Source organism: Carlito syrichta, unplaced genomic scaffold (genome assembly GCF_000164805.1).
Source record: "Carlito syrichta isolate Samal-C Ts95f unplaced genomic scaffold, Tarsius_syrichta-2.0.1 Scaffold311222, whole genome shotgun sequence".
Classification (NCBI taxonomy): Eukaryota; Metazoa; Chordata; class Mammalia; order Primates; family Tarsiidae; genus Carlito; species Carlito syrichta.
Genome location: NW_007255318.1, coordinates 435640 through 461290, shown reverse-complemented (window position 1 = coordinate 461290; position 25651 = coordinate 435640). Strand labels below are relative to the sequence as shown.

Here is a 25651-nt window from a genome sequence, read left to right as displayed (position 1 = left end):
GTGGCCACTGCACTCCAGTCTGGGCGACAGAATGAGACTCCAACTCAAAAAAAAAAAATTTTTGATATAGTTTTATTCTCATTAAGTTTAGTATGTTTCTTTTCTTTTTTTATTTTTGAGTTGGAGTCTTGCTCTGTCGCCCAGGCTGGAGTGCAGTGGCACGCTTATGGCCACCGTAGCCTTGACCTACTGAGCTCAGGTGATCCTTCTGCCTCAGCCAAGTAACTGGAACTATAGGCATGCGCCACCATGCCTGGCTAATTTTTTGTTATTGTAGAGACGAGGTCTCACCAAGTTGTTCAGGCTGGGCTTAAACCTCTGGACTCAGGTAATCCTCTCGCCTCGGCCTCCCAAAGTGCTGGGATTACAGACTTGAGTCACTGCGTCTGGCCTTACTTTTTTGATTTATTGTAGAGATGAAGTCTCTCTAAGTTGCCCCGTCTGGTGTTGAGGCAATCCTCTCACCTTGGCCTCTCAAAGGGCTCAGGCGGGTCTTGGCAATCCTCTCAGGCATGGACTCAGGCAATCCTCTAGCCTTGGGCTCAGGTAGTTCTCTCACCTTGGCCTCCCAAAGTGCTGGGATTATAGGCATGAGCCACCGAGCTCAGCCGGGTTTAGTATGTTTCTTTTTTTTTTTGAGTTGGAGTCTCACTCTGTCACCTAGACTGGAGTTCAGTGGCCGCTCCTGGCCACCGCAGCCTTGACCTGCTGGACTCCGGCGATCCTTCCGCTTCAGCCTTCCAAGTAGCTGGATCTACAGGCGCGCACTACCACATCCAGCTAATTTTTTTTTATTTATTGTAGAGATGAGGTCTCACCAAGTTGCCCAGGGAGGTCTCGAACCTGCGGGCTCAGGCAATCCACTCACCTCGGCCTCCCAAAATGCTGGGATTACAGGCTGAGCCACCGAACCTGGCCTTAGTATGTTTCTTTAAGGTGGTGGTTTGTTTATCTTTGTCTTTTTTTCTTTTGGTTAGATGTATTACCGTCATACACTTGATAAATTTGAGTGATATAATGAATTACAGAATCTTTTTGCCTTCATCGCTCAGTCTTTTATATTGACTTGGCAGTTTACTTCTGAATTCATGCATACTTAAGATCTTGTCCAAAGGTAGAATCTGTCACTTGTTTTGGCGCATTGTGTGAAGATTTTCCAGGTCTGCTGTATGCCATCTTGCCAGTGGCCCTTTGAAATACCTGATTCTGCATCAGATGGTTCTGTATGTGTCAGTCAGTGTGCCATTATATGGTGTGGTCACTTTTCAGAGATGGTTTTTCTTTATTTCTGCAGATCACCAAGTCAGTCAGTTGTGTCTTGACCAGACATTTCTAACCCATGTTCAGCCCAGGGACTCAGACATAGTAATCACTTCTCATTCCAGACTCCCTTGTTCCCCAGCATTTCCAGTTCACTCTTGTTTTCTTCAGTTGTGCAGAAATTTTGTCCTTTAGATATATGCCACCTTTGTAACTTTATAACTGGAAAGCTTTGAGACTTTAAATATGGCAGTGAGTTGGAGTAAGAAAAGGAGGTGGTGGGCAAAGTGATTTTCTACCTCGTGTTTTTTTCTTTTTATCTTTTCAGTCTGTATTTCAAGATGCCTTTCTGAGAAGGCCTCAAATTCACTCTGACAGCTTTGTTTTTAATCTTCATTTGTTATAAATTGTAGATTCCAGATCATCTACATTTATTTATTTATTTAGAAAGCAGGATTTGTTGAGAGGACAGAAAAGCTCCCACAATGGGAGAGAACCCGAGGGGGTTGTCCAATAATCTACTTTTTTAGAAATAATCATATATGTTTACTAATTTGTTGTGGAATACATTTTAAGATAAATTTCTTTTTTTTTTTTTGAGTTGGAGTCTCACTCTGTCACCCAGACTGGAGTACAGTGGCCATTCCCGGCCACTGCAGCCTCAATCTGCTGGGCTCCGGCGATCCTTCCTTCTCAGCCTTCCAAGTAGCTGGAACTACAGGTGTGCGCTACCCCGCTCAGCTAATTTTATTTTGATTTATTGTAGAGATGAGGTCTCGCCAAGTTGCCCAGGCGGGTCTCGAACCCGCAGGCTCAGGCAATCCACTCACCTCAGCCTCCCAAGTGCGGGATTACAGGCTGAGCCACTAAGCCCGTCTCATTTTAAGATAAATTTCTAGCTAATTTAATAGCTTTTTGATTTGAGAAATTTCTATAGTCTGATTTACCTTGAAAGCTTTTCATTTGGAAATAATGCTTTAAGGTTAAATGAATTTGAGGGATAATAGTGAATGCTTTAAGGGTAAACGAATTTGAGAGATAATGCTTTAGCTGACAAAAGAATGGCTTTTAATTTTATTTTTTTCCTTTGGCTTTTAAGAATAGTTGTAAACCCAATATACTTAGTAGAAGAAAGCAAAAATAACCTGTAATTCCATCACTCAGGGCTAACCATTGTTAATCATTTGGCTATTCATTTTATTTATCTGAATTTACATTAAATACACATGTATAGCTTTGTAAATTCATGAAGTCCAGTCATTCTGTGCATTTTATTCTGAAAGGCAACTTAGTAGTTCTTTCTAAGGATTTGATATAATTTTAAATCTGACTTCAGATCTGATAACTTTTCCCCTCAATTTGTTGCTATTACAATTAGTTCTACAAAGGGTATCATTGTATGTATACCTTTATTTACTCTCATTAATTCTTTATAATGAATTTTTTAGAAATGAAATTGTTGGATAAACACATTTTTTTAATAATGTGTTTCCCAGTTTCTTTCCAGAATGGTGTAGCTAGGTACTTTTTAAAGTGTTCAGTCAGTCATATTTTTGGTCTCCAGTTTAGTATAGATAATATTATTTGTTGAGTACTACCCTATAGCAGGTTCTCTGCTAAGCACTTTACAAGCGTTATGCCATTTAATCCTCACAACTCTGCAAGGTAATTGGTGGCATCTTAGGTATGCATGAATTCATAATTAAACTGCGAAGTCAATTATAAAAAGACTGAGAAGAGATGACGGCAAGAAGATCCTGCAATTCATGATATCACTCAAGTTTATCACGTATGTGATAGTAATACATTTTAAAGCTGAGAGTGCTGGAGCTCAGTAATAACATTCCTCACGTCATCCACTAACTAGTAACTGCTTAACCTGGTGTTCAAACCCAGGCTTATATAATTTCAGAGTCTGTGTTTTCTTTCCATTTCTTGAAGCAGTCATGTAGAAAAATTAAGTTGGCTGCATTAGTTGAAGGAATTTGTTCATATCAGAAACATTATTTACCCTCCTCTGAAATTTAGTCACAAGAATTTTTAAAAATTTAATTTTAATTCCTAGGTGGGCACTGTGGCTCATGCCTGTAATTCCAGCATTTTGGGAGGCTGAGGTGAGAAGATTGCTTGAGCCCATGGGATCGAGACCTCATTTCTACAATAAATCAAAAATTAACTGGGTGTGATGGCATGTACCTTTGGTTCCAGCTACTTGGAAGACTGAGGTGGAAGAATCGCCTGAGCCCAGCAGGTCGAGGCTGCAGTGGCTGTGAGCATGCCACTGCATTCCAACCTGGACGGCAGAGTGAGACTCCAACTAAAAAAAAAAAAAAAAAAAAGGCAAAAATAAATAAATAAATAAAAATCAGTTGACTGTGAATGCATGGATTTATTTCTGGGCTTTCTATACTGTTCCATTGGTCTTTATGTCTGTTTTTATGCCAGTATCGTGCTGTTTTGGTTACTATAGCTTTGTTGTATACTTCGAAGTCAGGTAATGTGATACTCCAGCTTTGTTCTTTTTGCTCAAGAGTACTTTAGCTATTTGAGGTCTTTTGTGGTTCCATATGAAGTTTAGGATTGTTTTGCCTATCATGTGAAGGATGTCATTGGTATTTTGATAGGAATTGCATTGAGTCTGTAGATCACTTTGTAAGTCAAAGGATTTTGGTGTTTTAATTTAGATAAGTTTTGTCTAACTTATTTGTTTGGTGCTAGAGAGCTATGGGTTCATTAGAACTATTTTAAGCGTAGTGAAATTCCATTAGTATATTTATGAAATTAAGTTTATGTTTGATTTATTCAGGTATAATTTGACCATTATATCCAAACCCATAGTAAATAGTCAGTAGAACATCGATTTAACAAATATTTCTCCAGTGCCCATTCTGATAGTCAGCAGCATGCTGAGGTGCAGATCTTGGCTCTGTTTCTCAGAAACTGTGACCTTGATAGTTTGTTAGGCTTCCACTTCTGTGAAATACAGATAATAGTACCTATCTCGTAAGCTGTTGTGATAATTAAATGAAGTAATGTATGAAGGGAAACACTTAGCAGAGTGTTTGTAAATGCAAACTTTTATCTTAGTTATTGACATCTGAGCCTACTAGTAGCGAAACAGTGAAGGATGCATGTTATCTGATTCCAAGGACTCTATGGTCTAGTTTGGTAGATTATTGTAAACCATTATAATTCATTCAGACAAATGCCTTAATGGAAGCAAAGAAGGGCCAGTGGAAGCATTAAAAACATGAAAGGAAGCCGGGCTCGGTGGCTCAGCCTGTAATCCTGCGCCTTTGGGAGGCTGAGGTGAGTGGATTGCCTGAGCCCGCGGGTTTGAGACCTGCCTGGGCAGGCGAGACCTCATCTCTACAATGAATCAAAAAATTAGCCGGGCGTGGTAGTGCGCGCCTGTAATTCCGGCACTTGGAAGGCTGAGGCGGAAGGATCGCTGGAGCCCAGCAGGTTGAGGCTGCGGTGGCCGGGAGCGGCCACTGCACTCCAGTCTGGGCGACAAAGTGAGACTCCAACTCAAAAAAAAAAAAAAAAGAAAAAAACAGAAAAACATGAAAGGACAGCATTTGTGTAGAGTCCTGATATATGAATATGAGTTTATTTGAGCTCAGAGTGTGACCAGGGGTTAGGAGTTTAAATGGAAAACTGAATCTTAGCCCAATGCTTTCCCACATTTCACTAGATGTTACATTCTAGAATGAAGTTTCATATGATTATTTAATATATATTTCCAAATATTTAAGAGTAAGATCTTATTAAATTAATGTATTATAAGTCATTAATATTTGGGTTTTGTATAATACGGTAATACAGTTGTTTGGTATTGTACTTATTTTTTGCAACATATATTGACCAACAACCTCCTAATTTATCCTTTTAATGGAAAGTCACAGCTTCTTGTTTTTATTTTTTCCTTGTAACAAGACAAAAAAATACAATTAAATATCTGATGTAGAGTTTTATGAAAATGACTTAAGAGCATATAGACATTATTTTTTAGTTTTCTCTCTTCTGTATTATACAGAATTTTGTCCCCTTCTGTATTGTGTTTTAAAAGTTATAACCTACTAATGCATAATCTACAAGTATATTTCACTTGCTGTCTTGAGGAATTTTTTTTCAGTGGAACTGATACATTTAATAATGTTGTTTCTGTTAACGTAGAAGCAGACCAGCTAAGTTCCCTTGTACTATACTGAAAATAATACCAGAATATAACAGCTTCTTTCTGTATTTTTTTATGTGCTCATCGACAGTGTCTTTTCTGTGAATACCTTTGACCCCAGTCAGAACACTAACAATGAAAATTTACTTGTGCGTAATAGGGATAATATTCTTTCTTTATCATTCATAAATGCGTATGGTGATGGAAATCTTTGTGCTTTTTTAAAAAAGGTATTGCCATCAGAGAGTCAGCAAAGGTGGTTGACCAAGCTCAAAGGAGAGTGTTGAGGGGAGTAGATGACCTTGACTTTTTCATAGGGGATGAAGCCATCGATAAACCTACATATGCTACAAAGGTAAAGTGTGGACAGGATTTGATTTCTTTAAGTGTAGAGTTGAGCAGAACAATAGAATGAGTAATGCAAGATGGCAGGTCATCTAGAAATTGTATTTGTGAGTTGTGAAATGTGTTTTTATTCTTCTGCTTGAATGAAGGTGGTGGTGATGGTGGTTGTCTTTTGTAATAAGGGTGTTTTTGAGTGGAGAATCAAGTGAGTTAACAGAACCCAGGAATATAGAATGGACTCAGGGAACACCGGGTCCCACAGGAAAGCAAGATCTTCTCTGGAAAACTGTAGGTTGACTATTAACCTGTGATATATGGAAAATTACAGATTGAGTAATTAAAAAAAAAAACCTACCGTTATTTAAGTAGATATTTCTTCTTTAACAAAAAAGTTCCAGATCCAGTTATGTGGTAGATTAGCTGCACTTTTCCATCTGTCTCCCATTGCGAAGGTAATTCTTTGTTTGTAGAAATGGGTAAAGTAGAATCTAGACAGTAGTGTCACTTAATCTTTCTTTTCAAGTGACTATTGTTTCTTTACATGGATTAACTATAGCTTCTATGAGGACACTTTCATGCTCTAATAACACAGTTTCTCTTGTGTCCTTGCTATAAAAGCTGTTACTCTTATTGTCTTGAATTGAAGCTTGACATGGTTTGATTTCTCTTGCTTCAGTGGCCAATACGACATGGAATCATTGAGGACTGGGATCTTATGGAAAGGTTCATGGAACAAGTGGTTTTTAAATATCTTCGAGCCGAACCTGAGGACCATTATTTTTTAATGGTGAGTAACTGGAACTAAGAGGAATATATTCTGTACATTTCAAATTGCTTAAACTCAAGATTTTCTTCCCTGGGGAGTTTTTAATTCCTTCTAAAGATGTTTGCATGAATCAGGCTGCTTTTTTTTTTGCAAGTAATAGCACAATAAAAATGTGCAGAATGAAAAGGGGCAAATTATTTCTTAAAACAGGAAGGCCAGGCAGGATTAGGCTGTTCTGGGGCTGGTTATTTCTGCAGCTCAGTGATGGAACTGAGGATGTGGCCTCTGTCTTAGCTTCGCCTCTTCGTTTGGTTCCCCTCAGTGCCAGATCATATCTTTGGATGTTTTTTGTTTGTTTGTTTTTTGAGTTGAAGCCTTACTCTGTTGCCCAGGCTGGAGTGCAGTGGCATGCTCTTGGCCACTGAAGCCTTGACCTGCTGGGCTCAGATGATCCTTCTGCCTCAGCTTCCCAAGCAGGTGGAGCCACAGGTGTGTGCCACCACACCTGGCTAATTTTTAAAATTTATTGTAGAGACGAGGTCTTGCCAAGTTGCCCAGGCTTATCTCGAACCCCTGGGCTCAGGCCGTTCTCTCACCGCCACCTCCCAAAGTGCTGGGATTACATCATGAGCCTGGCTGAATATTTTCTTCAGAGGTGGAAGGGAAAGTTTTTCTTGCACAGAACTTTAGATCATCACTGTAAGTGAATTGACTGAGAAACAGAAAGCCAAACACCACATGTTCTCACTTATATGTGGGAACTAAATGGTCAGAAAGATGAAAATAATAGATGCTGGGGACACTAATAATTAGAGAGGAGAGAGGGGGTTAGGGTTCAGACTACCTGCGGAGCACAGTGTTCATCATCTGGGGAATTGGGCCTCCTGAGACCCAGTCCCCACCACTATACAGTGTGTCCACATAGCGAATATGCATGTGTATCCCATGAATCTAAAATTTAAAGAAAAAAGAATTTAGAAACCCTTTACTAGAAGCTATGGATTTTCCCCGTCTGCCCATGCCTAACCTGGTCACATGAAATTGCTCTCTATAAAGCAAGTATTTTGTACATGCAATTAATTTTAACTTGAAAAAATGTTTCATGAAAGAAAACATGTAATACTGAGATGAATGGAATTACCTTGATTGGTTTAGATAAGTGAAGAGTCTCTCCTCGGGGCCGGGGGTGTAGGGGGAACTATGCCTGATCACCTGGGCCCTGGGAGATGGGTATATACCTAAACAGACCTCCCGCAAGGACAATGGAAGGAGGAATGGATTTGCATAGGAAACCAACTTTGTGCTTCAGTATTCTTGAGAAGTAGCTAATTATTATGACTTATTATAGCAGAGGAACCCAGGTCAAGATGTTATTTTTTCTAGGGTTTATTTATTATTATTTATTTTTTTGAGTTGGAGTCTCACTCTGTTGTCCAGGTTGGAGCATAGTGCCATGCTCACGACCACTGCAGCCTTGACCTGCTGAGCTCAAGCAGTCCTTCTGCCTCCGCCTTCCAAGTAGCTAGAATTACAGGTGTGTGCCACCATGCCCGGCTAATTTTTTTATTTATTGTAGAGATGAGGTCTTACCAAGTTGCCCAGGCTGGTCTCAAACCCCTGGACTCAGGCAGTTCTCTCGCCTCAGCCTCCCAAAGTGCTGGGATTACAGGCTTGAGCTACCGTGCCCGGCTTTTCTAGGCATTAAATGCTACTATAAAATAAAACTGAGCTGAGCTGTGGACCCTGATTGTGCTACTTAATTGATTTTGTTCAAACTAAACTAAACATTACAGAGAAATGGGAAGAAATATCTCTTGGTTCTCTAATTGTTCTCAGCATTACATGTTTTCTTTCATGAAACATTCTTTTCAAGTTAAAATTAATTGCATGTACAAAATACTTGCTTTATAGAGAGCAATTTCATGTAACATAAACTGCATATATTGTCGAATGGTCCCAGATCCAATTATATAATTCTTTTTAATGTTCGACTGTGAAGTGTACTTTAGAGTTATTTGGTATAAGAAATATGTTAACTACAAGGCTAGTAGTTAATGGAATAACTATTAAATATGGAATAACTATAATAAATATATACTTAACGACTATTAAAGCAAGTCCTTGAAAGTCTCTGATCTGTTTTCCCTGACTGAGTCTTCACAACTGGAATTGCCAAGTGTGGCTACTGTATTTTATGGGCCACTTGTTTTCTCTGTGTACATCCACAGTGGTTTATATAAAATCAGTGGAGCCAAGAAACTGACAATGTGTGTGAGTGGCTTTGTCTTTATAGCCAAAACAAATGACAGATTCCCACCTGTCAGATTTGGCAGTTTTCCTTCTCTAGCATATCATGTAACTACCTGTTGGATAGAATTTTAGGAGCAGTCACCGTACCCATCTGCTTCCTTCTTCCTTCTGTCTGCTTTAGCTTACTGTGCCAGGAGTTCTTCTTGCTCTTCTAGAGGGACATCTAATCTTAGGCCTCTGGAGCAAATACAGACTACCAGGACACAGCTCACAGGAAATTTTTACTAAGAAAAATTTTTTCTGATTTAGTTGGTATATATAAGCTAGTAAAATATAACCACTTGCCAGGAAGAAATTGGAGGAATTTGGTGTGAACATGGAAAAGGCTATTTGCTAAAATTGGGTGCCTACAATGAGTGTTTAAAAAAATCAAGTTTATTTTTATTAAAAATATAAGAAAATAGTGTATTACATGTATTGTGCTTTGAATTTTGCACGTCAGTTTGTTGCCTTGTGTGGTTGAGGAAGTGATGAGAATGGTAAATATCCTTCAGGTATATGTCCTTAATCGTGTGTTGATGGAATAATTAAAGGAGAGTGAGGCAGGTGCTCAGATTTGAGGCTAAACCATGGAAGTGAATTGGAGACATTTACTGAACTGCCACGTGAAGTAAAGTCTTCTGGGTTTAAGGGAGTCTTAGAGGCTCAATGATGAGTCCCTCAGGAGTTCATAGACCTGTCTTTTCTGACTGCTGTGCCCTGTCATCTGAACATACAGAGAAAATGATCTTATTACTACTGAAGTTTTTCTTTTTTTTTTGAGTTGGAGTCTCACTCTGTCGCCCAGACTGGAGTGCAGTGGCCGCTCCCGGCCACCGCAGCCTCGACCTGCTGGGCTCCGGCGATCCTTCCACCTCAGCCTTCCGAGTAGCCGGAATTACAGGCATGCGCTACCACGCTCGGCTGATTTTTTGATTTATTGTAGAGATGAGGTCTCGCTGCCCAGGCGGGTCTCGAACCTGCGGGCTCAGGCAATCCACTCACCTCAGCCTCCCAAAGGCGCGGGATTACAGGCTGAGCCACTGAGCTTGGCACTACTGAAGTTTTTCAAGGAGGTTCAGAGACTCAGCTCATGTGGATTGAGCAGATGGAGATGGGAATCATACTCTTTCTCCAGAACTGAATTGCCCAGAGTTCAGAACAGAATCATGTATTTTAAAAGAGTTATAGTGCTCTTGGGTGGAAATTGAATTATAACTTCAGAATATATTTTTAGACTTTTTGACTATAACTTGTTAAGAACAAGCAAGCGGCATGTGTAAGCAGCCAGCAGTGAAAGACAGTGTGTGACAGTGAGGAAACTGACTAGCTCAGGGTGACGAGAGGGCCAAGTGAGAGGTGGAGAGTGGGGAGAGGAGAAATGTTGGGCAGCTATTGCATGGTGTAGACAGTGTGATCAGCTGTGTTTTAGAGAAAATGTGTTGGTGGACACGGCCAGCACACAGAGTTCTCACAGTGACCCAGAATGATGTGGCAGGTGCCCTGTGAAGGGCGTGGCGGTGGGAAGGAGAAAAGTGGGTGTGAGGGAGTTACATCTTTTACTGATTGATTAATTGCTGGTAAAGTAACAGCAAAAGGGAGTTGTAAGTTTCTTTAAATTGCGTCAGGGTACCTTTATAGTCAAAACTACCCATGAGAATCTCTCGGGAAGGGCCCGTGTAAGAGGCTCACACACAACTCTCAATAAGGGTAACTGGGCTGTACAGGTCAAGGAACCAGCTAGAAGGGACCAGCTCAAAGTTGCAGGTGTTGATTCAGGAGTCAGGAACATTTACGTGTTGGTTATTGGTGGAAAGTTAAGTATGATTACCAAAAATAATATATACTATCCTTGGTATTTTAGAGATGAACGTATGAATCCATGATTATCTTGAAATCTCTAGGTAAAATTCAGGTTACAGTTCTGTGAAAGAACTTTATTCATGAACCTGGTGGAATTAATAGCCAATTAATTAACAGTGCTGTGCATCTGAATCACAACTGCAATATGTCCTGACTTACTGTGAATAGTTCCCTTTCTGAGTTCTTGACAGTGGTTTGGACCTCCTTGTTCAGTTCAGTAGCTTGCTAGTCCGTGTAGAGGTGACCTTTCTTGGATTTTCTGGGTTACTGCATGCCCGGGTTCTTTCCTCCTTCCAGTATATTGCCATCTCCTCTCTTCTTTCTTCCTTGAGGACTTATATTTTTCAGAACATTTCTTTGCTGCAGTTATAGAGGGACATGAGAGTAGAGTGATATTAGGTACATGTGTTCCATTTGCTGTCTTTATCCAGAAATATGGATTAGTTTATGGTACTTACCAATTATTCATTTTAAAATTAATACCAGGTGATAATTTTACCACTCTTATGAATAAAAATGTTTATGTAGCTTGCATTCATGTGATTTTCTGATTATATGCTTTGGTATAAAAAGAATCCCAGATTCTACCTTTTCCTCCCCTCTCATTACTGCACTTGACTAATCTTAAAAAAGAAAAACACAGAAAAAACTGGATATTCCCAATTTAGATCTTGTTATAAATAATGGTTTGAGAAAGATTTATTTCAGTTTATCTCCTACAGGAGTAATTATTATGTATATGTTGATAGGCATAAATGAAATGGAAGATTGAGGAATAAATGAGTTTGTGGTTTTTAGAACTCGCAAGGCTATGACCTTAATAATGCTGAATTTGATTCAAGAACCAGGGGAACCTTAATTGTATCATAAATGTACCTTTAAATGGAAATACGTGGATTTTAATTCTTCAGTGATGGTGAGCTGTATTTGGCAGCAAGTAATAGAGATATAAAAATAGTAGTTTAAACAAGTTAGAGGTTTATTTTTCTTTCTTTTTTGTTTCTGAAGAGTCTCACTGTCGCCTTGGCTGGAGTGCAGTGGTATGATCATAGCTCACTACTGCCTTGAACTCCTGGGCTCAAGCAACCCTCCTACCTCAGCTTCCTGAGCATCTGGGAGTACAGGCATGTGCCACCATGCCTGGCTCATCTTTAAATTTTTTTACTGAGTCAGGTTCTCCAACTTCTGGTCCAGGCTGGTCTCGAATTCCTGGACTCAAGTGATCCTCCCTCTGCAGCCTCCCAAAGTGCTGGGATTACCTGCATCCAGGCTTATTTTTCTTAAATAAAATACATCTGTGGTAGGGAGTCCAGTGCTGGTATTGGCAGCTCTCTGGTGTCATTAGGAGTCTCTCTTTTCTAGTATCTATGTGGATTTCATTCTAAGGATACCTCATGATCTCACATTCATTATCACAGCTTCAGCTGTCTCGTTCTAGGAAGGACGAAGGTATGAAGGGCAGGAGGGAGTCTGCTGTTTGATTCTACCTTCAACTTTGTAAGCAGCTTTCTCAGTAGCCATACCATCAGTTTTTGTGTCTTACTGGCCAGAACTTACTCACTTAGTCATCCCTAGCCACGGGAAGTCTGGGAAAGGCTTTTTTTCTGGGCCTATTGCCATATCCTATAAGGCATCAGTGGCCTGTCAGTAAGGGACTCATAGTGTCAGTAAGTATAACTTACAGTGCCTGCCATGATGATATAACTCACAGGTGTGGGTGTGGAGACAGTAGTGAAATAAGAATTCAGTTGCTTTCACAACCCTGGCTGGAGAGTGTCATCTATCTTCTTAGGGAGTCTGCTGGCTAGGAAGAGACTGTGGCAAGATGTGCTGCTTTTCCTGCTTAGTGCTGCCATCTTGGCACTGTGAAGTTTCTCTGTCCATGGAAAAAATACATCAGGAAGTTATATTTGGAGTCTGTGTGATCTTGTCCCACAGGCCATAATTCAGAGTTTAATACTTCATGGTATAGAGGTGTCAAACTTCCTTAGTGTAGAACTGTTAAGTATGATAGAGAAAATCTGGAAGACATCTATGGAACTTCTCACAATCTTACTACATCAACATAGTTATTGTTGACATTTAGAATATTTTCATTTAATCTTTTCACCTATTTAAAGAATTATTTTACACCCAGCATCACCATCATTTTCTTACAGTTTTCATAATCCTCATTATAATAGCTATATAATCTGTCAGGTAGATATTTCCTGTCTGTTTGGCAGTTCCACTAATTTTAGACTTTGACTTCTGCCTCCAACTTCTTGGCTTTATAAAAAACAATTTAAAGTAATCTTTGTGTGTACAACTTTTCCTATATTTAGAGCATTTTTTATTTAGAGAGAACCACCAGTGTTTAATTATGGATTTCAGAAGCATTAATATTTTTATGAGTGTGTGTAGCATACCATTTCACACTGCCATCAGCAATGTTTGAGGTCCACTTTATTTGTATTTGTGTTAGCATTGAGTGATATCATTTTTGTTTATGTAATGGATTAAAATTTTACCATTTTTAAAATTTGCGTTTTGATAACTTTGACCTTAACATTTTTTACATGTTTATTTAGCTGTATTTCTTTTTTGTGAGTTACCTGTTCATGTCCTGTGCGCTTTTAAATGTCAGTGTTTTATTGTTTTCCTTCCTTCCTTCCTTCCTTCCTTCCTTCCTTCCTTCCTTCCTTCCTTCCTTCCTTCCTTCCTTCCTTCCTTCCTTCCTCTTTCTTTTCTTTCTTTCTTTTTTGGAGACAATTTCTTGCTCTGTCTCCCAGACTGGAGGACAAGGTACAATTATGACTCATTGCTTTCTTGAACTCCTGGGCTCCAGTAATCCTCCCACTTCAGCCTCCCAGGAAACTGGGATTACAGGTTCATACCACCATGCCCAGCTAAGTTTTTAATTTTGTAAAAAGGGGGTCTTGCTATGTTGTCAAGGCTGATCTTGAACTCCTGGCTTCAAGTGATCCTTCCACCCCGGCCTCCCAAAACATGGGATTATAGGTGTGAGCCACCATGCCTGGAGTACTTTTCTTATTGCTGTAATTTCTGTAAACTATTTTATTTTATTTTTAAATTGTTTTATTTTAAAAGTGTGGTACACAATTGAGGGTTAGATACATAAGTGGTCATCATACAGGTAAAATGTAGGTACCCTTATTGATGTTATGTGTCCCCTCTCCCCTGGCAGTGTCCCACTACTACCAATTCCTTCCTTATAGTATTATAATAAAGTTCAAGGTCCACTTATGAGTGAGTACATGTGGTACTCAGATCTTTGTTTCTATGATAAATCACTGAGTATTATAGACTCTAATTCCATCCAGGTTACTGCAAAGTTCATAATTTTGTTTTTCGGTATGGCTGCATAGTATTCCATTGTGTAAATGTACCACATTTTCTTTATCCAGTTTACTTTCGGTGGGCAGCATGGTTGGTTCCATGTTTTTGCTGTAGTGAATGTTGCTGCAATAAACATGCGTGTGCAGGTATCTTCATTATAGTGATTTCAGTTTCTCTGGGTATATTCCCAGAAGGGGGATTGCTGGGTCATATGGAAAGTTGATTTTCAGATTTTTTTTTTAGAAATTGCCACACTCTTTTCCACAGAGGTTGTACTAGTTAACATTCCCACCAACAATATGAAAGTGTTCCCTTTTCCTCACTTCCTCTCTAGAATTTGTTGTTTTTTGAGTTATTAATGCTGGCCATCCTGACTGGAGTTAAGTGGTATCTCAGTGTGGTTTTAATTTGCATTTCATTGATGATTAGTGAGGCTGAGCATTTTTTCATGTATCTATTGGCTGTTCGTATGTCTTCTAAGAAGTGTCTATCCATATCTTTTGCCCATTTTTAAAAATAGGGCTGTTTGTTTTTTCCTTTCAGCACGTTTGAGTTCCTTGTAGAGCCTGGATGTTAGGCCTTTGTCAGATATACAGTTGGCAAATATTTTTTCCCATTCCATGGGCTGTCTGCCCTCTCTCTTGATGGCTTCTTTTGCTTTGCAGAAGCTTTTCAGGTAAACTTTATTTTTGCTTAAACCTTTTTATTGTAAAATACACAACATAGAGTTTGCCATTTTCACTGTTTTTGCATGTACACTTTGGTGGCATTAGGTGCATTTGCATTGTTGTGCAGCTGTTGCCACCATCTGTCTCCAGAAGCCCTTGCATCTTCTCAAACTGAAACTGTGTTCCCACTGGACACTAACTCCCCATTCCAGCTTTTCCCTGTCCCTGGCAGTGACTCTTCTACTTTTTGTCTGTGTGAATTTGATGACTCTAGAGGCCTCATGTAAGTGGAATGATATAGTGTCTGTCCTTTTGTGACTGGTTTATTTTGCTTAGTTGACATCTTCAAGGCTCATCTATGTTGTAGCATGTGTCAGAACTTCCTTTTTAAGGCTGAATAATATTTCATGGTATGTAGATGTTACATTTTCTGTATTCTCTGGGATCTGTCATATAATTAAATAGAAAGCTTTCATTATATTTGCAGTAAGCTTTTTTTCTTAGTTAATATTTTGCCTTTTTTGGATATTTTGCTTAGACATCTATAGCTTTAAATTTTTATGTGGTGAAACCTGTTTTCCTTGATGTTTATAATTAATCGTCATAAATCTAGGATTTATTTTGAATGTCTTTTGACACTGAGCTTAAACCCAGAGAGAATGCGGGGAACCAGGGCTAATCTAATTCTTGTTGGTACTGTCTTCCTGTAGGTTTCCTTTTTGTTTCAGATCAAATAGACATCTCTTTGTTGGGAGGCAAGAAATGTTCCCTGACTGTACTCACAACTTTTCATACCTTTGTAGTCTTTCTTTCTTGATACCTTTCTCCCCTTTATTCAGTTTAAATGCTTTGTTTATTTAGCTTATAGTTATGATGCTCGTATTTCTGTTCAGGGTGAGAAACAACTTTATCGGTCTGTTTAATTAATATGTGTTATTTCTTCTGGTATGAAGCTGTTGACAGTTATAGCTGATGTTTACTGAGCACTTCCTATGTGCCCAGCCCTAAGTATCTATAAGTGTTAACTCATTTAATCCCACCAAAACCTCTCTGAGATAGAGTAAATGTTATTAGACCTGTTTTCAGATTGATAGAGGTACCTGAAGAGATACACTGTAACTACTACTTGTTGGAATCTTTAGCTACAATTCGTGCCAATTTAAATGAAAGAAATCTAAAATAATAATCTCTTACATTGATACTGTTAACTATGTTCTGGGTGCTTTTTATTAGCAAATGTAATCTTCTCAACCCCTTGAGGTAGGCACATTAAAATAATTTATATATATATATATGCACACACACACACACACACACACACACACACACACACAATATTTTTTTTTTTTTTTTTGAGTTGGAGTCTCACTCTGTCACCCAGACTGGAGTGTAGTGGCACACTCATGGCCACTGCGGCCTCGACCTGCTGGGCTCAGGCAGTCCTTCCACCTCAGCCTTCCAAGTAGCTGGAACCATAGGCATGCGCAATCATGCCCGGCTAATTTTTCTTGATTTATTGTAGAGACGAGGTCTCGCCAAGTTACCCAGACTGGTCTCGAGCCCATAGGCTCAGGCAATCCTCTCACCCTGGCCTCCCAAATTTCTGGGATTATAGGTGGGAACCACCGCACCCAGCCCATTAATATGTTTTGAATGACTTTTAGGTTCCTTATTTGCAACCTGCTTTTGAGTATGATTTCATTATTGTCTCGTCCACATTAAAAATTATATTTATTTTAGAGTTGTGGAGTACAAGTGAGGATGTACTACATAGGCAGGTTACATGCAGGTGAAGTTTGGGCTTTTAGCTGACCCTCTTTTCCCTGTTAGTGAACCAGGTACCCAGTGTGATGCCATGTGTCCCTCTCCCACCTCCTTCCCTCCCTCCCTCCCTCCACTGTCAGTGACCAGTGTCCACCGATACCACTCTTGTGCTAGTGTGACTGGTGTTAAGGGCCTGCTTATAAGTGAGAACATATGGTATTCAATTCTTTGTTTCTGTGATAGTTTACCTAGTATGATGGTCTCCAGCTGCATCCATGTTGCTATATGTATCACATTTTCTTTATCCAGTTGGCTTTTGATGGGCATCTGGGTTGGTTTCTTGCTTTTACTATTGTGAGAAGTGCTGAAGTAAACATGCATGTGCAGCTGTCTTTTTTTGTAGAGTGATTTATGTTCCTCTGGGTATATTCCAGAAGGGGGATTGCTGGATCATATGGAAGCTCAATTTTTAGTTCTTTGAGAAGTTGCCACACTGCTTCCCATAGAGGTTGAGCTAGCTTACATGTGCACCGACAGCGTAGAAGCATTCCCTTTTCTCCACAGCTGTGCCAGCAACTGTTTTTTTTTGACTTATTAATGATAGGCATCCTTACTAGTGTTAAGTGGTATCTCATTGTAATTTTGATTTGCATTTCTCCGATGATTAGTGAGACGGAGCAGTTTTTCATGTGCTTGTTGGTTGCTTATGTGTCTTCCTTTATCTCTTATATGTTTTGAGATGACTTTCTGTCCCCCATGCAGGAATGTATTGATTCTGATTGCAGTGACTAAAACCAACTTGGGGCAGCATGTTTGAGCCTTACACCAGCTGCTGCACAAGAGTTTAACCTGAAGTGCCAGGCTAATTGTTAGGTAGGTTTGTTTGTTTGAAGAGGTGGTATGCACACCCCACAGAACTGAAAAGATGCCAAAGGGTTGCTAGGTGAACATACCACCCTCCCACCTCTTTTCTGCTCTCCCATCCTAGAGGAAGCTGCCTTAACCTGAGGAGTGATTCTCTTGCCCCAGCTGTTTGAGTAGCTGGTACTACAGGTATGCGCTACCATATCTGGCTACCATAACTTGTTTTGAAAAAAACCTCTTCCAGAGGTTATTGTGTGGAGGCATATGGGTTATGCATACACTTTTTTGCACAAATGGTAACACAATATATTTACCTTGTATGCCTTGGATTTCTTATTAAAAAATATGTGTTTAAATTGTAAAGCACAGCTAATATGAAATACGCCATTTTTTTCAATTTTGAAATGTACCTACCATACAGTAATGTTAACTACAGCCTTGAACTTCGGGACTCTAGTAATCCTCTTGCCTCAGCCTACAGGTGTGCGCTACCATATCCAGCCACCACACCTTGTTTTTAAAAAATAGTTTCTGAGCCGGGCTTGGTGGTTCAGCCTGTAATCCTGTGCCTTTGGAAGGCTGAGGTGAGTGGATTGCCTGAGCCTGCGGGTTCGAGACCCGCCTGGGCAACTTGGCGAGACCTCATCTCTACAGTAAATAAAAAAAAAATGAGACGGGCATGGTAGCGTGCGCCTGTAGTTCCAGCTATTTGGAAGGCTGAGGCGGAAGTATTGCCGGAGCCCAGTAGGTCGAGGCTGTGGTGACTGGGAGCAGCCACTGTACTCCAGTCTGGGCGACAGAGTGAGACTCCAACTCAGGAAAAAAAAAATAGTTTCCATTACACATTGTCAATGCAGAATAATATTTAAGAGTATATGCAGTGGCTGGGCTCGGTGGCTCAGCCTGTAATCCCGCGTTTTGGGAGGCCGAGGTGAGTGGATTGCCTGAGCTCGTGGGTTCGAGACCCGCCTGGCAACTTGGCGAGACCTCATCTCTACAATAAATCAAAAAATCAGCCGGGCGTGGTAGCACGTGCCTGTAGTTCCAGCTACTTGGACGGCTGAGGCGGAAGGATCGCCTGGAGCCCAGCAGGTCGAGGCTGCCGTGGCCACACTCCAGTCTGGGTGACAGAATGAGACTCCAACTCAAAAAAAAAAGAGCGTATGCAGAATGGAGACATCTTCTTTTTATTTAATAGTTCATCGTAGAGATTGTTTCTTCGTAGAGGTCATTGTTTTCAATGACTGGAAAGTGTTATGTGTTCTGGATGAAGTATAATTTATTTAATTAGTTCCTTAGTGATGGGCATTTAGGTTGTTTCTGATCTAATCGCTACAGATAATACTGACTTTTGACCTTTCTGAGTCACTTTGTTTTAGATGGATCTCTTTTTTTTAGACAACTTTTTATTTTAAAGATGTGGGTGTACTTGTAATTTGCTTTTGGTTTTTGGTTTTAACTGAGAGACTTTCAGTAGGTGAATTTCTCATTTATGTTTGCTAATAATTTTAGTAAAAATAACTCACTTCCATTGAGCACATCTGTGTGCCAGGTACTACTGCTATAAACACGCTATTTAGGCTGCATGTAATCTTCCAATTCTCTGAGTTAGGTGCTAATTACTTCCACTTTACTGATGAGGAAACACAGGGAGAGGTGAACTAACTTACCAAACTTAGTAACGTGGAAGGTTGGCATTTTATTCCAACCAATTTGACTTCAGAGCTCTTAACCAGACTAATATGACATGCTGCTGTGTGACTGGTATGTTTGGGCTTAATTTAGCTATTTTGTTATGCTTTTAATATGTTTTATTTATGCATTAATTTTTAAAACTCAAGATTTGTTTTTGCTTTGTATTGGATGTGTATTCTTTTTAATAATTAAAAAAATCTCTTTTTGCATATTTTAGTATAATTGTATACATTTACCCTATATTTGTTTAGGGGGTAATTATCTACTTCCTGTTATGAACAGTGACCAAGTTGGTAATTTCCACATATTCTTACCTCTTCTTCTTTGCCTCTACCACCTGCTTTTGATCGATGATGTCACTAAACTTATTCTAATATAAACATTTATGTCTTTATGCATATTAGTGCTTCTGATACTTCATCAGTTTTAAACATATCTTTTTTTTTTTTTGGAGTAAGAGTCTCACTCTGTCACCCAGGCTAGAGTGTAGTGGCATGCTCACGGCCACTGCAGCCTCGAACTGCTGGGCTCAGATAATCCTTCTACCTCAGCCTTCCACCTAGCTGGAACCACAGGTGTGCACCACCACGCCTGGCTGATATTTTGATTTATTGTAGAGACAAAGTCTCACCAAGTTGCCCAGGCTGGTCTTGTACACCTGTACTCAGACAATCCTCTTTCCTCCACCTCCCAAAGTGCTGGGATTACAGGCATGTTATGCCTGGCTTAAACATATCTTTTGATTCTACTAGGAGAGGATACCAGTGTTTTTATGCTCTTTCCTTTCCTGTACACCCCCAACCATTCTATTGTTATGGTTTATGACATTTACATTTTGTTCCATAATACCAGAAAAGAAAAATCTTTAGTCCTACACTTAAATAGATTCATTGCTGCCTATAAGTCTTTTGCTACACCTTCTATGTTCTTGCTTGGATAAAGTTTATCCTCTAGTAGTTAATTCATGAACTCTTGAATTTTGGATCTTGGGAACTAAATTTTCTAAGTTCTTGTATGTTTAAGGATATATATTTTTTTCTCCTTAGTATTTTACTTTATTATTTTTTAAATAAACACATACTAATTGGACATATTTATGGGGTACATAATAATGTTTTTCCATACATATATAATGATCAGAGCAGGGTAATTAACATACCCATCATCTCAAACATTGGATATTTTGTTTTGCAACGTTCTTGATTGACAGTGTGGCCAGATGTAGAATTGTTGGGTCATAACTTCTTGTCCTGAAGACTCCCCAAGTGTGACTCCGTGTGTCCTAGTATGTTGAAGTCTGAAGCTGGCTGTCCTTGTCCTATCTTAAGGGTATATTAGTCTGCTTGGCTACTGTAACAAAATACCACAGGCTGTGTGGCTAAAACAACAGACATTTATTTTTTCACAGTTTTGGAGGCTAGAAGTCCAAGCTCAAGGCACCATCAGAGTTGGTTCTTGGTTAGGGCTCTCTTCTCGCTTATAGGTGGCCACATTTTTTTACTGTGTCCTCACACGGCCTTTTCTCTGTGAAAAGAAAATTACCCATAAATTCACCCAGAGAACCACCACCTTATACTTCTAGTTGCATAGAGAGAGAGAGAGAGAGGGAGAGAAATACTGGTTTTTGGTGTCTCTTTCTTTTGTAAAAACTTCAGTCCTATCAGATTAGGGCCCCACTCTTACGACCTCATTTAACATTAATTACTTCTTAAAAAGCCCCATTTCCAAATAAGCCCTATTTCCAAATAATAACAATGGGAGTTAGGGCTTCAATATATGAATTTGGTGAGGAGAGCACAATTCGGTCCATAATTAAGGGTAATATGGACTTTTTGCCAAAATGTCCAAATGATGATGATAATGATGATGATGATTTTCCACCTTTAAAAGTGAGATGTGGCCGGGCTCGGTGGCTCAGCCTGTAATCCCGTGCTTTGGGAGGCTGAGGTGAGTGGATTGCCTGAGCCCATGGGTTCGAGACCCGCCTGGGCAACTTGGTGAGACCTCATCTCTGCAATAAATCAAACAATGAGCCAGGCGTGGTGGCGCATGCCTGTAGTTCCAGCTACTTGGAAGGCTGAGGCTGAAGGATTGCCAGAGCCCAGCAGGTTGAGGCTGCGGTGGCCGGGAGTGGCCACTGCACTCCAGTCTGGGTGACAGAGTGAGACTCCAACTCAAAAAAAAAAAAAAAGAGATGCGGATCCTTTTTTGTTGACATGGAAAAATGTTCATAGCATACTGCTGAATGACAAAAAGCAAGTTTTTAAAATGTTTCTTTTATCCAGTTATTTCCTCCTGCTTGATAATGGTTATTTTAAAAAAGTGGATACTTGGATTCTTTGGAAATGCTTGAACTTTTAAATCTGTTTTGTTTTTATATTTTCCCAGATACATGTATTTTGTATGCCATTTCTTTTTCCTGTTACATTTTTCTCTCCCTTCTTTTTCTTTTCATATTTTTGACTAGCTTCTCTGTGCCCTTTACTCATCTTTTTTTTTTTCTTTAAAAAATTTTTCATTTTAAAGATATGGGGTTAGGTATTCAGGGTTAGATATACAAATGTTCATTATACAGGTACCCTTGTTGTTGAGGTGTGCCCCCCCGCAGATTCCCACTACTGCTAATCCCTCTCCTCTCCCCCACCCCAGCAGTTTCCTACTACTGCGAATCCTTTTATGGTTTTATGATAATTGTACAAGATCCACTTATGCCTTTACTCATCTTTGAATGAGGGGAATTCTTCCTGGACTAGCGATGTGAGTGAGTGTAGGCTGGGGAGGTCCCAGGCGATGTCTAGGGAAACTGTACTGCTGCCCTTGACTGTTCCGCCTTGCAACTGGATTGTAAAGATGTTTGTCCTAATCCTGCCACTCTGCTGCCCTGTAATATTGGATGGTTTAGGCTTTAGCAGCTCTCCTGGTCAAACGGAGCCTGTTCCATGTAAGGGCTTGTTCCTCCCTTGGTTGGGATCTGCAGTCACTGGTATTCACCTTTGGTATCCTGGTTGCATTTTCACAGCCCTTGGCAACTTGCTTCAGTGATGTTCAGTTTCAGGGTGTTGAGGTGTTATGCTAAAGAAAGTAGTCTCCTTTTCTGTAACTTGTTCTATAACTTGTTCATAATAAGAGCAGAAACCTTCAAGAGGTCTTTACTCTGCCATTTTAAAGCTTTGAAAACCCACAGCTAGATTTCTTTAATCGATCACTTTGGGTATACTCTATCTGTAAAATCAGGAAGTCATATAATGCCCTAGCTAACATGCTTTGAGGTTAACCTTTTTATGATTCTGATGTAATTATATGAAAACTTGGATTAACACTAAATATGGTGTATGTTTTCTTACAGACAGAACCTCCTCTGAATACACCAGAAAATAGAGAGTATCTTGCAGAAATTATGTTTGAATCATTTAATGTACCAGGACTCTACATTGCAGTTCAGGTAAAAACAAAGTTGTTTTTATGATTCCCAAAGAACCATACCAGTTTACTAGTGGAAGAAATGATAATTCCCGAGGTTCTCTGTTGTAAGATTGTGCTGGGTGGTCTTCCTTTTTCCACTTCTTCGCCGCATACACACAACCATTAAGGTTTGAACTAAAAGACTGTGGAGACCTTGGCCCATAACTTGTATTCTCATATTTGTATTCTTGGTATAGACGTTGTCTGACTCTGTCTTTTTACCTTCGTTAAAGTCTCATGCATCTTTCTCTGGTGACAAGATGGAGGTTCAGGTGAGGTTCTTCCTTTGGAGAACTTTCCTTTTCACTTACTTCTGACCAGAAAAACAAAGCAAATCCCTTTAGAGGATTTCCTTTTTTATTTCGGGCTCTATTAGGCCCAGTGGATGCTCTTCACAAGACCCTGTGACTCCATGACTTGCAGAACTTCTGAAGTTGTTCTTTGTGCGAGGTGTTTGGTTGCTCTTGGTTATTACTTCCTGCCATTTTATATAAGGCAATTGACTGAAATTTTTGGGAATAAGTGTGATGAATGTTTCCCAAATGTTTCTGGCATAATACTAGTCCCTTCTAAGAAAAAGAGGAGGCGTTCCATCGATACGTAAATTATGGAGGTACTGCATTGAGTAGCTTCTTCAGGGTGATTCAAAGTACATGTTAGCACAGTAAAGGCTCTGAGAATGCCTGTGTTGAAGAAAACTGTTTATTCTAGCACTTCCACATTTTATTTAACTACAAATCTTTCCCCTAAGTTATTTGTGTTACATGGAATCAGGAAGCACATAGAGAATATCAGGCCAGTGGTTCTAAAAGTGGTCTGTGCATCAAGTTGACCTGGAGAGTGGTTTTTTTTTTTTTTGACTTGGAGTCTCACTCTGTCACCCAGGCTGGAGTTCAGTGGCACACTCATGGCCACCTCAGTGTTGACATGCTGGGCTCTGGCGATCCTTCTGCCTCAGCCTTCCAAATAGCCGGAACTACAGGTGTGCTACCATGCCCGGCTAATTTTTTATTTTATTGTAGAGATGAGGTCTCACCAAGTTGCCCAGGCTAGTCTCCAACCCGTTGGCTCAGGCAATCCACTCGCCTTGGCCTCCCAAAATGCTGGGATTGCAGGCTGAGCTGGGGAGTGTTTTTTTTTAGATTTATTTATTTCTTTTCTTTTCTTTTTTTTGAGTTGGAGTCTCACTCGATCGCCCAGACTGGAGTGCAGTGGCCGCTCCCGGCCATCGCAGCCTTGACCTGCTGGGCTCCGGTGATCCTTCCGCCTCAGCCTTCCAAGTAGCCGGAATTACAGGCATGCGCTGCCACGCCCGGCTGATTTTTTGATTTATTGTAGAGATGAGGTCTTGCTGCCCAGGCGGGTCTCGAACCCACGGGCTCAGGCAATCCACTCACCTCAGCCTCCCAAAGGCGCGGTATTCTAGGCTGAGCCACTGAGCCCGGCTTTGGGGAGTGTTTTTAACAGCACAGTTTCTTAGGCTTTATCTTAGGCCAGGGTTTTCCAACCTCAGTGCTTTGGGTTGGACAGTTCTTGGCTGTGGGCATGTTCTGTGCATTGCAGGATGATTAGCGGCGTCCCTGACCTCTACCACTACCACCAGCCTCCCTTCTCCTGTGGACAAAAAATGGCACCAGATATTGCCAGATGCCTCCAGGGGGCAAAATAACCACTGGTTAAGAGACTGTTCTATACCTATGGAAAACCTAGTAATCTGTACTTAAAAAAACTCCACAAGTGATTTTACTACAGCCAGTCTATGGCCCCACACTGGATGCCAGTGAATTTGAAATGAAAATCTTCTCGTTCTATTATGGAATTTCTTTCTCTCTGACTTTTCTTTGTAAAATGTTAGTCTCCATATTGAAAACTTGACTCCTAGAGCTGTAAGTACACAAAATTTTCAAGTTAGAATTGATCGGGAAAGTAGAGTTACTCAGATTTATTAAGTAAGAGAGGGTTGAACCTGAGAACATGCAGGCAGAATACTTTAGAAAAAGCTTCCTGTATATGAGTGGTTTCCATGTCTTTTCTCCAGGCAGTGCTGGCCTTGGCAGCATCTTGGACATCTCGACAAGTGGGCGAACGTACGTTAACAGGGATAGTCATTGACAGCGGAGATGGAGTCACCCATGTCATCCCAGTGGTGAGCAGAATAATTACGATTTAACTCTCTGTCGGCTTAATGCCTGATTTGAGATCAGACTAGAAAACTTAAATAAATTACCCTTCTATAATTTTAGTGCAGCTCTTTAAGTGATTAGTTGTATTTAGAAAAGGTAATAAGAGTTTTAAAATCTGGGTATGTGAGAAAGAGTGAGTAACATGGCCAATATTTGGCAATTTGAAATTCATGGTGGCAAATTTCTACAGTCATAATGTCAGTGGTTGTTTGGGATATCCAGCACCTCTGCTTGATTCCTGTGGGTGTAACACCAACAGGAACATTTTCTCAGCTTATAGTCCTGAGATGTTGGGAGGTAGGCATTATTCTGGATGTCTGATTTGTAGGTGTGGTGCACGACCACTGGAAGGATTGTGTCTGTGCTCCTGAAGAGATGTGAATGACTGTAACCAGTTCATGCTTTTGAAAAATTGCCTCTTGTTTTTAAAATTTATTTAAAAGCCAGGAAGGAGAGATTGTACATTTTCACCGGTAGAAGGCTCTGCAGTATCACTTTTAATTTTCAAAATATTAGAGAGATGATTTCTAATTTGGGTTTCAAGAGACCTCTGTATTTTTGTCTTGGTCCAATGGGCTATTTAAAGGAATTATTTAAAATTTGTTTTTTTGAAAGTGTATTGGAACTATCCCAAGGGGGTATCCATGGGAAAGTCACACACATTCTGCTCTTCCTCCTGTCAGGGCCGCTCCTTAATAGTCATTTTTGCTGACAAGTTATTTATGTATGTACACATGTTTTCTGCATATATGGGTGTGCATATGTATGATGTATGTATATATGTGTATATATATACACATGCCTTCTTTAAAATGCAAATTCGGATTTTTAAAAACCATCCATTTACTTTTAATTGAAAATATAAGCCGGGCTCGGTGGCTCAGGCTGTAATCCCGTGCCTTTGGGAGGCTGAGGTGAGTGGATTGCCTGAGCCCGTGGGTTCGAGACCCGCCTGGGCAGGCGAGACCTCATC

The 25651-nt window shown here is 40.1% G+C and overlaps 1 protein-coding gene across 2 annotated transcripts in view; it reads left to right on the top strand.

Moving 5' to 3' along the window:
- The window catches only part of ACTR3B (ARP3 actin related protein 3 homolog B), an 81108-nt gene that overhangs the window by 13928 nt on the left and 41529 nt on the right, over positions 1–25651 (top strand). Inside the window, exons 2-5 of one of the 2 annotated variants that reach the window (XM_021717833.1) lie at positions 5671–5795; positions 6462–6572; positions 22380–22475; positions 24534–24641. In XM_021717833.1, the coding sequence (XP_021573508.1) occupies positions 6501–6572; positions 22380–22475; positions 24534–24641 (276 nt within the window). In that variant the 5' untranslated portion in view covers positions 5671–5795; positions 6462–6500. The remainder of the gene's footprint in view (positions 1–5670; positions 5796–6461; positions 6573–22379; positions 22476–24533; positions 24642–25651) is intronic. The other variant, XM_021717832.1, reaches the window with a different exon arrangement.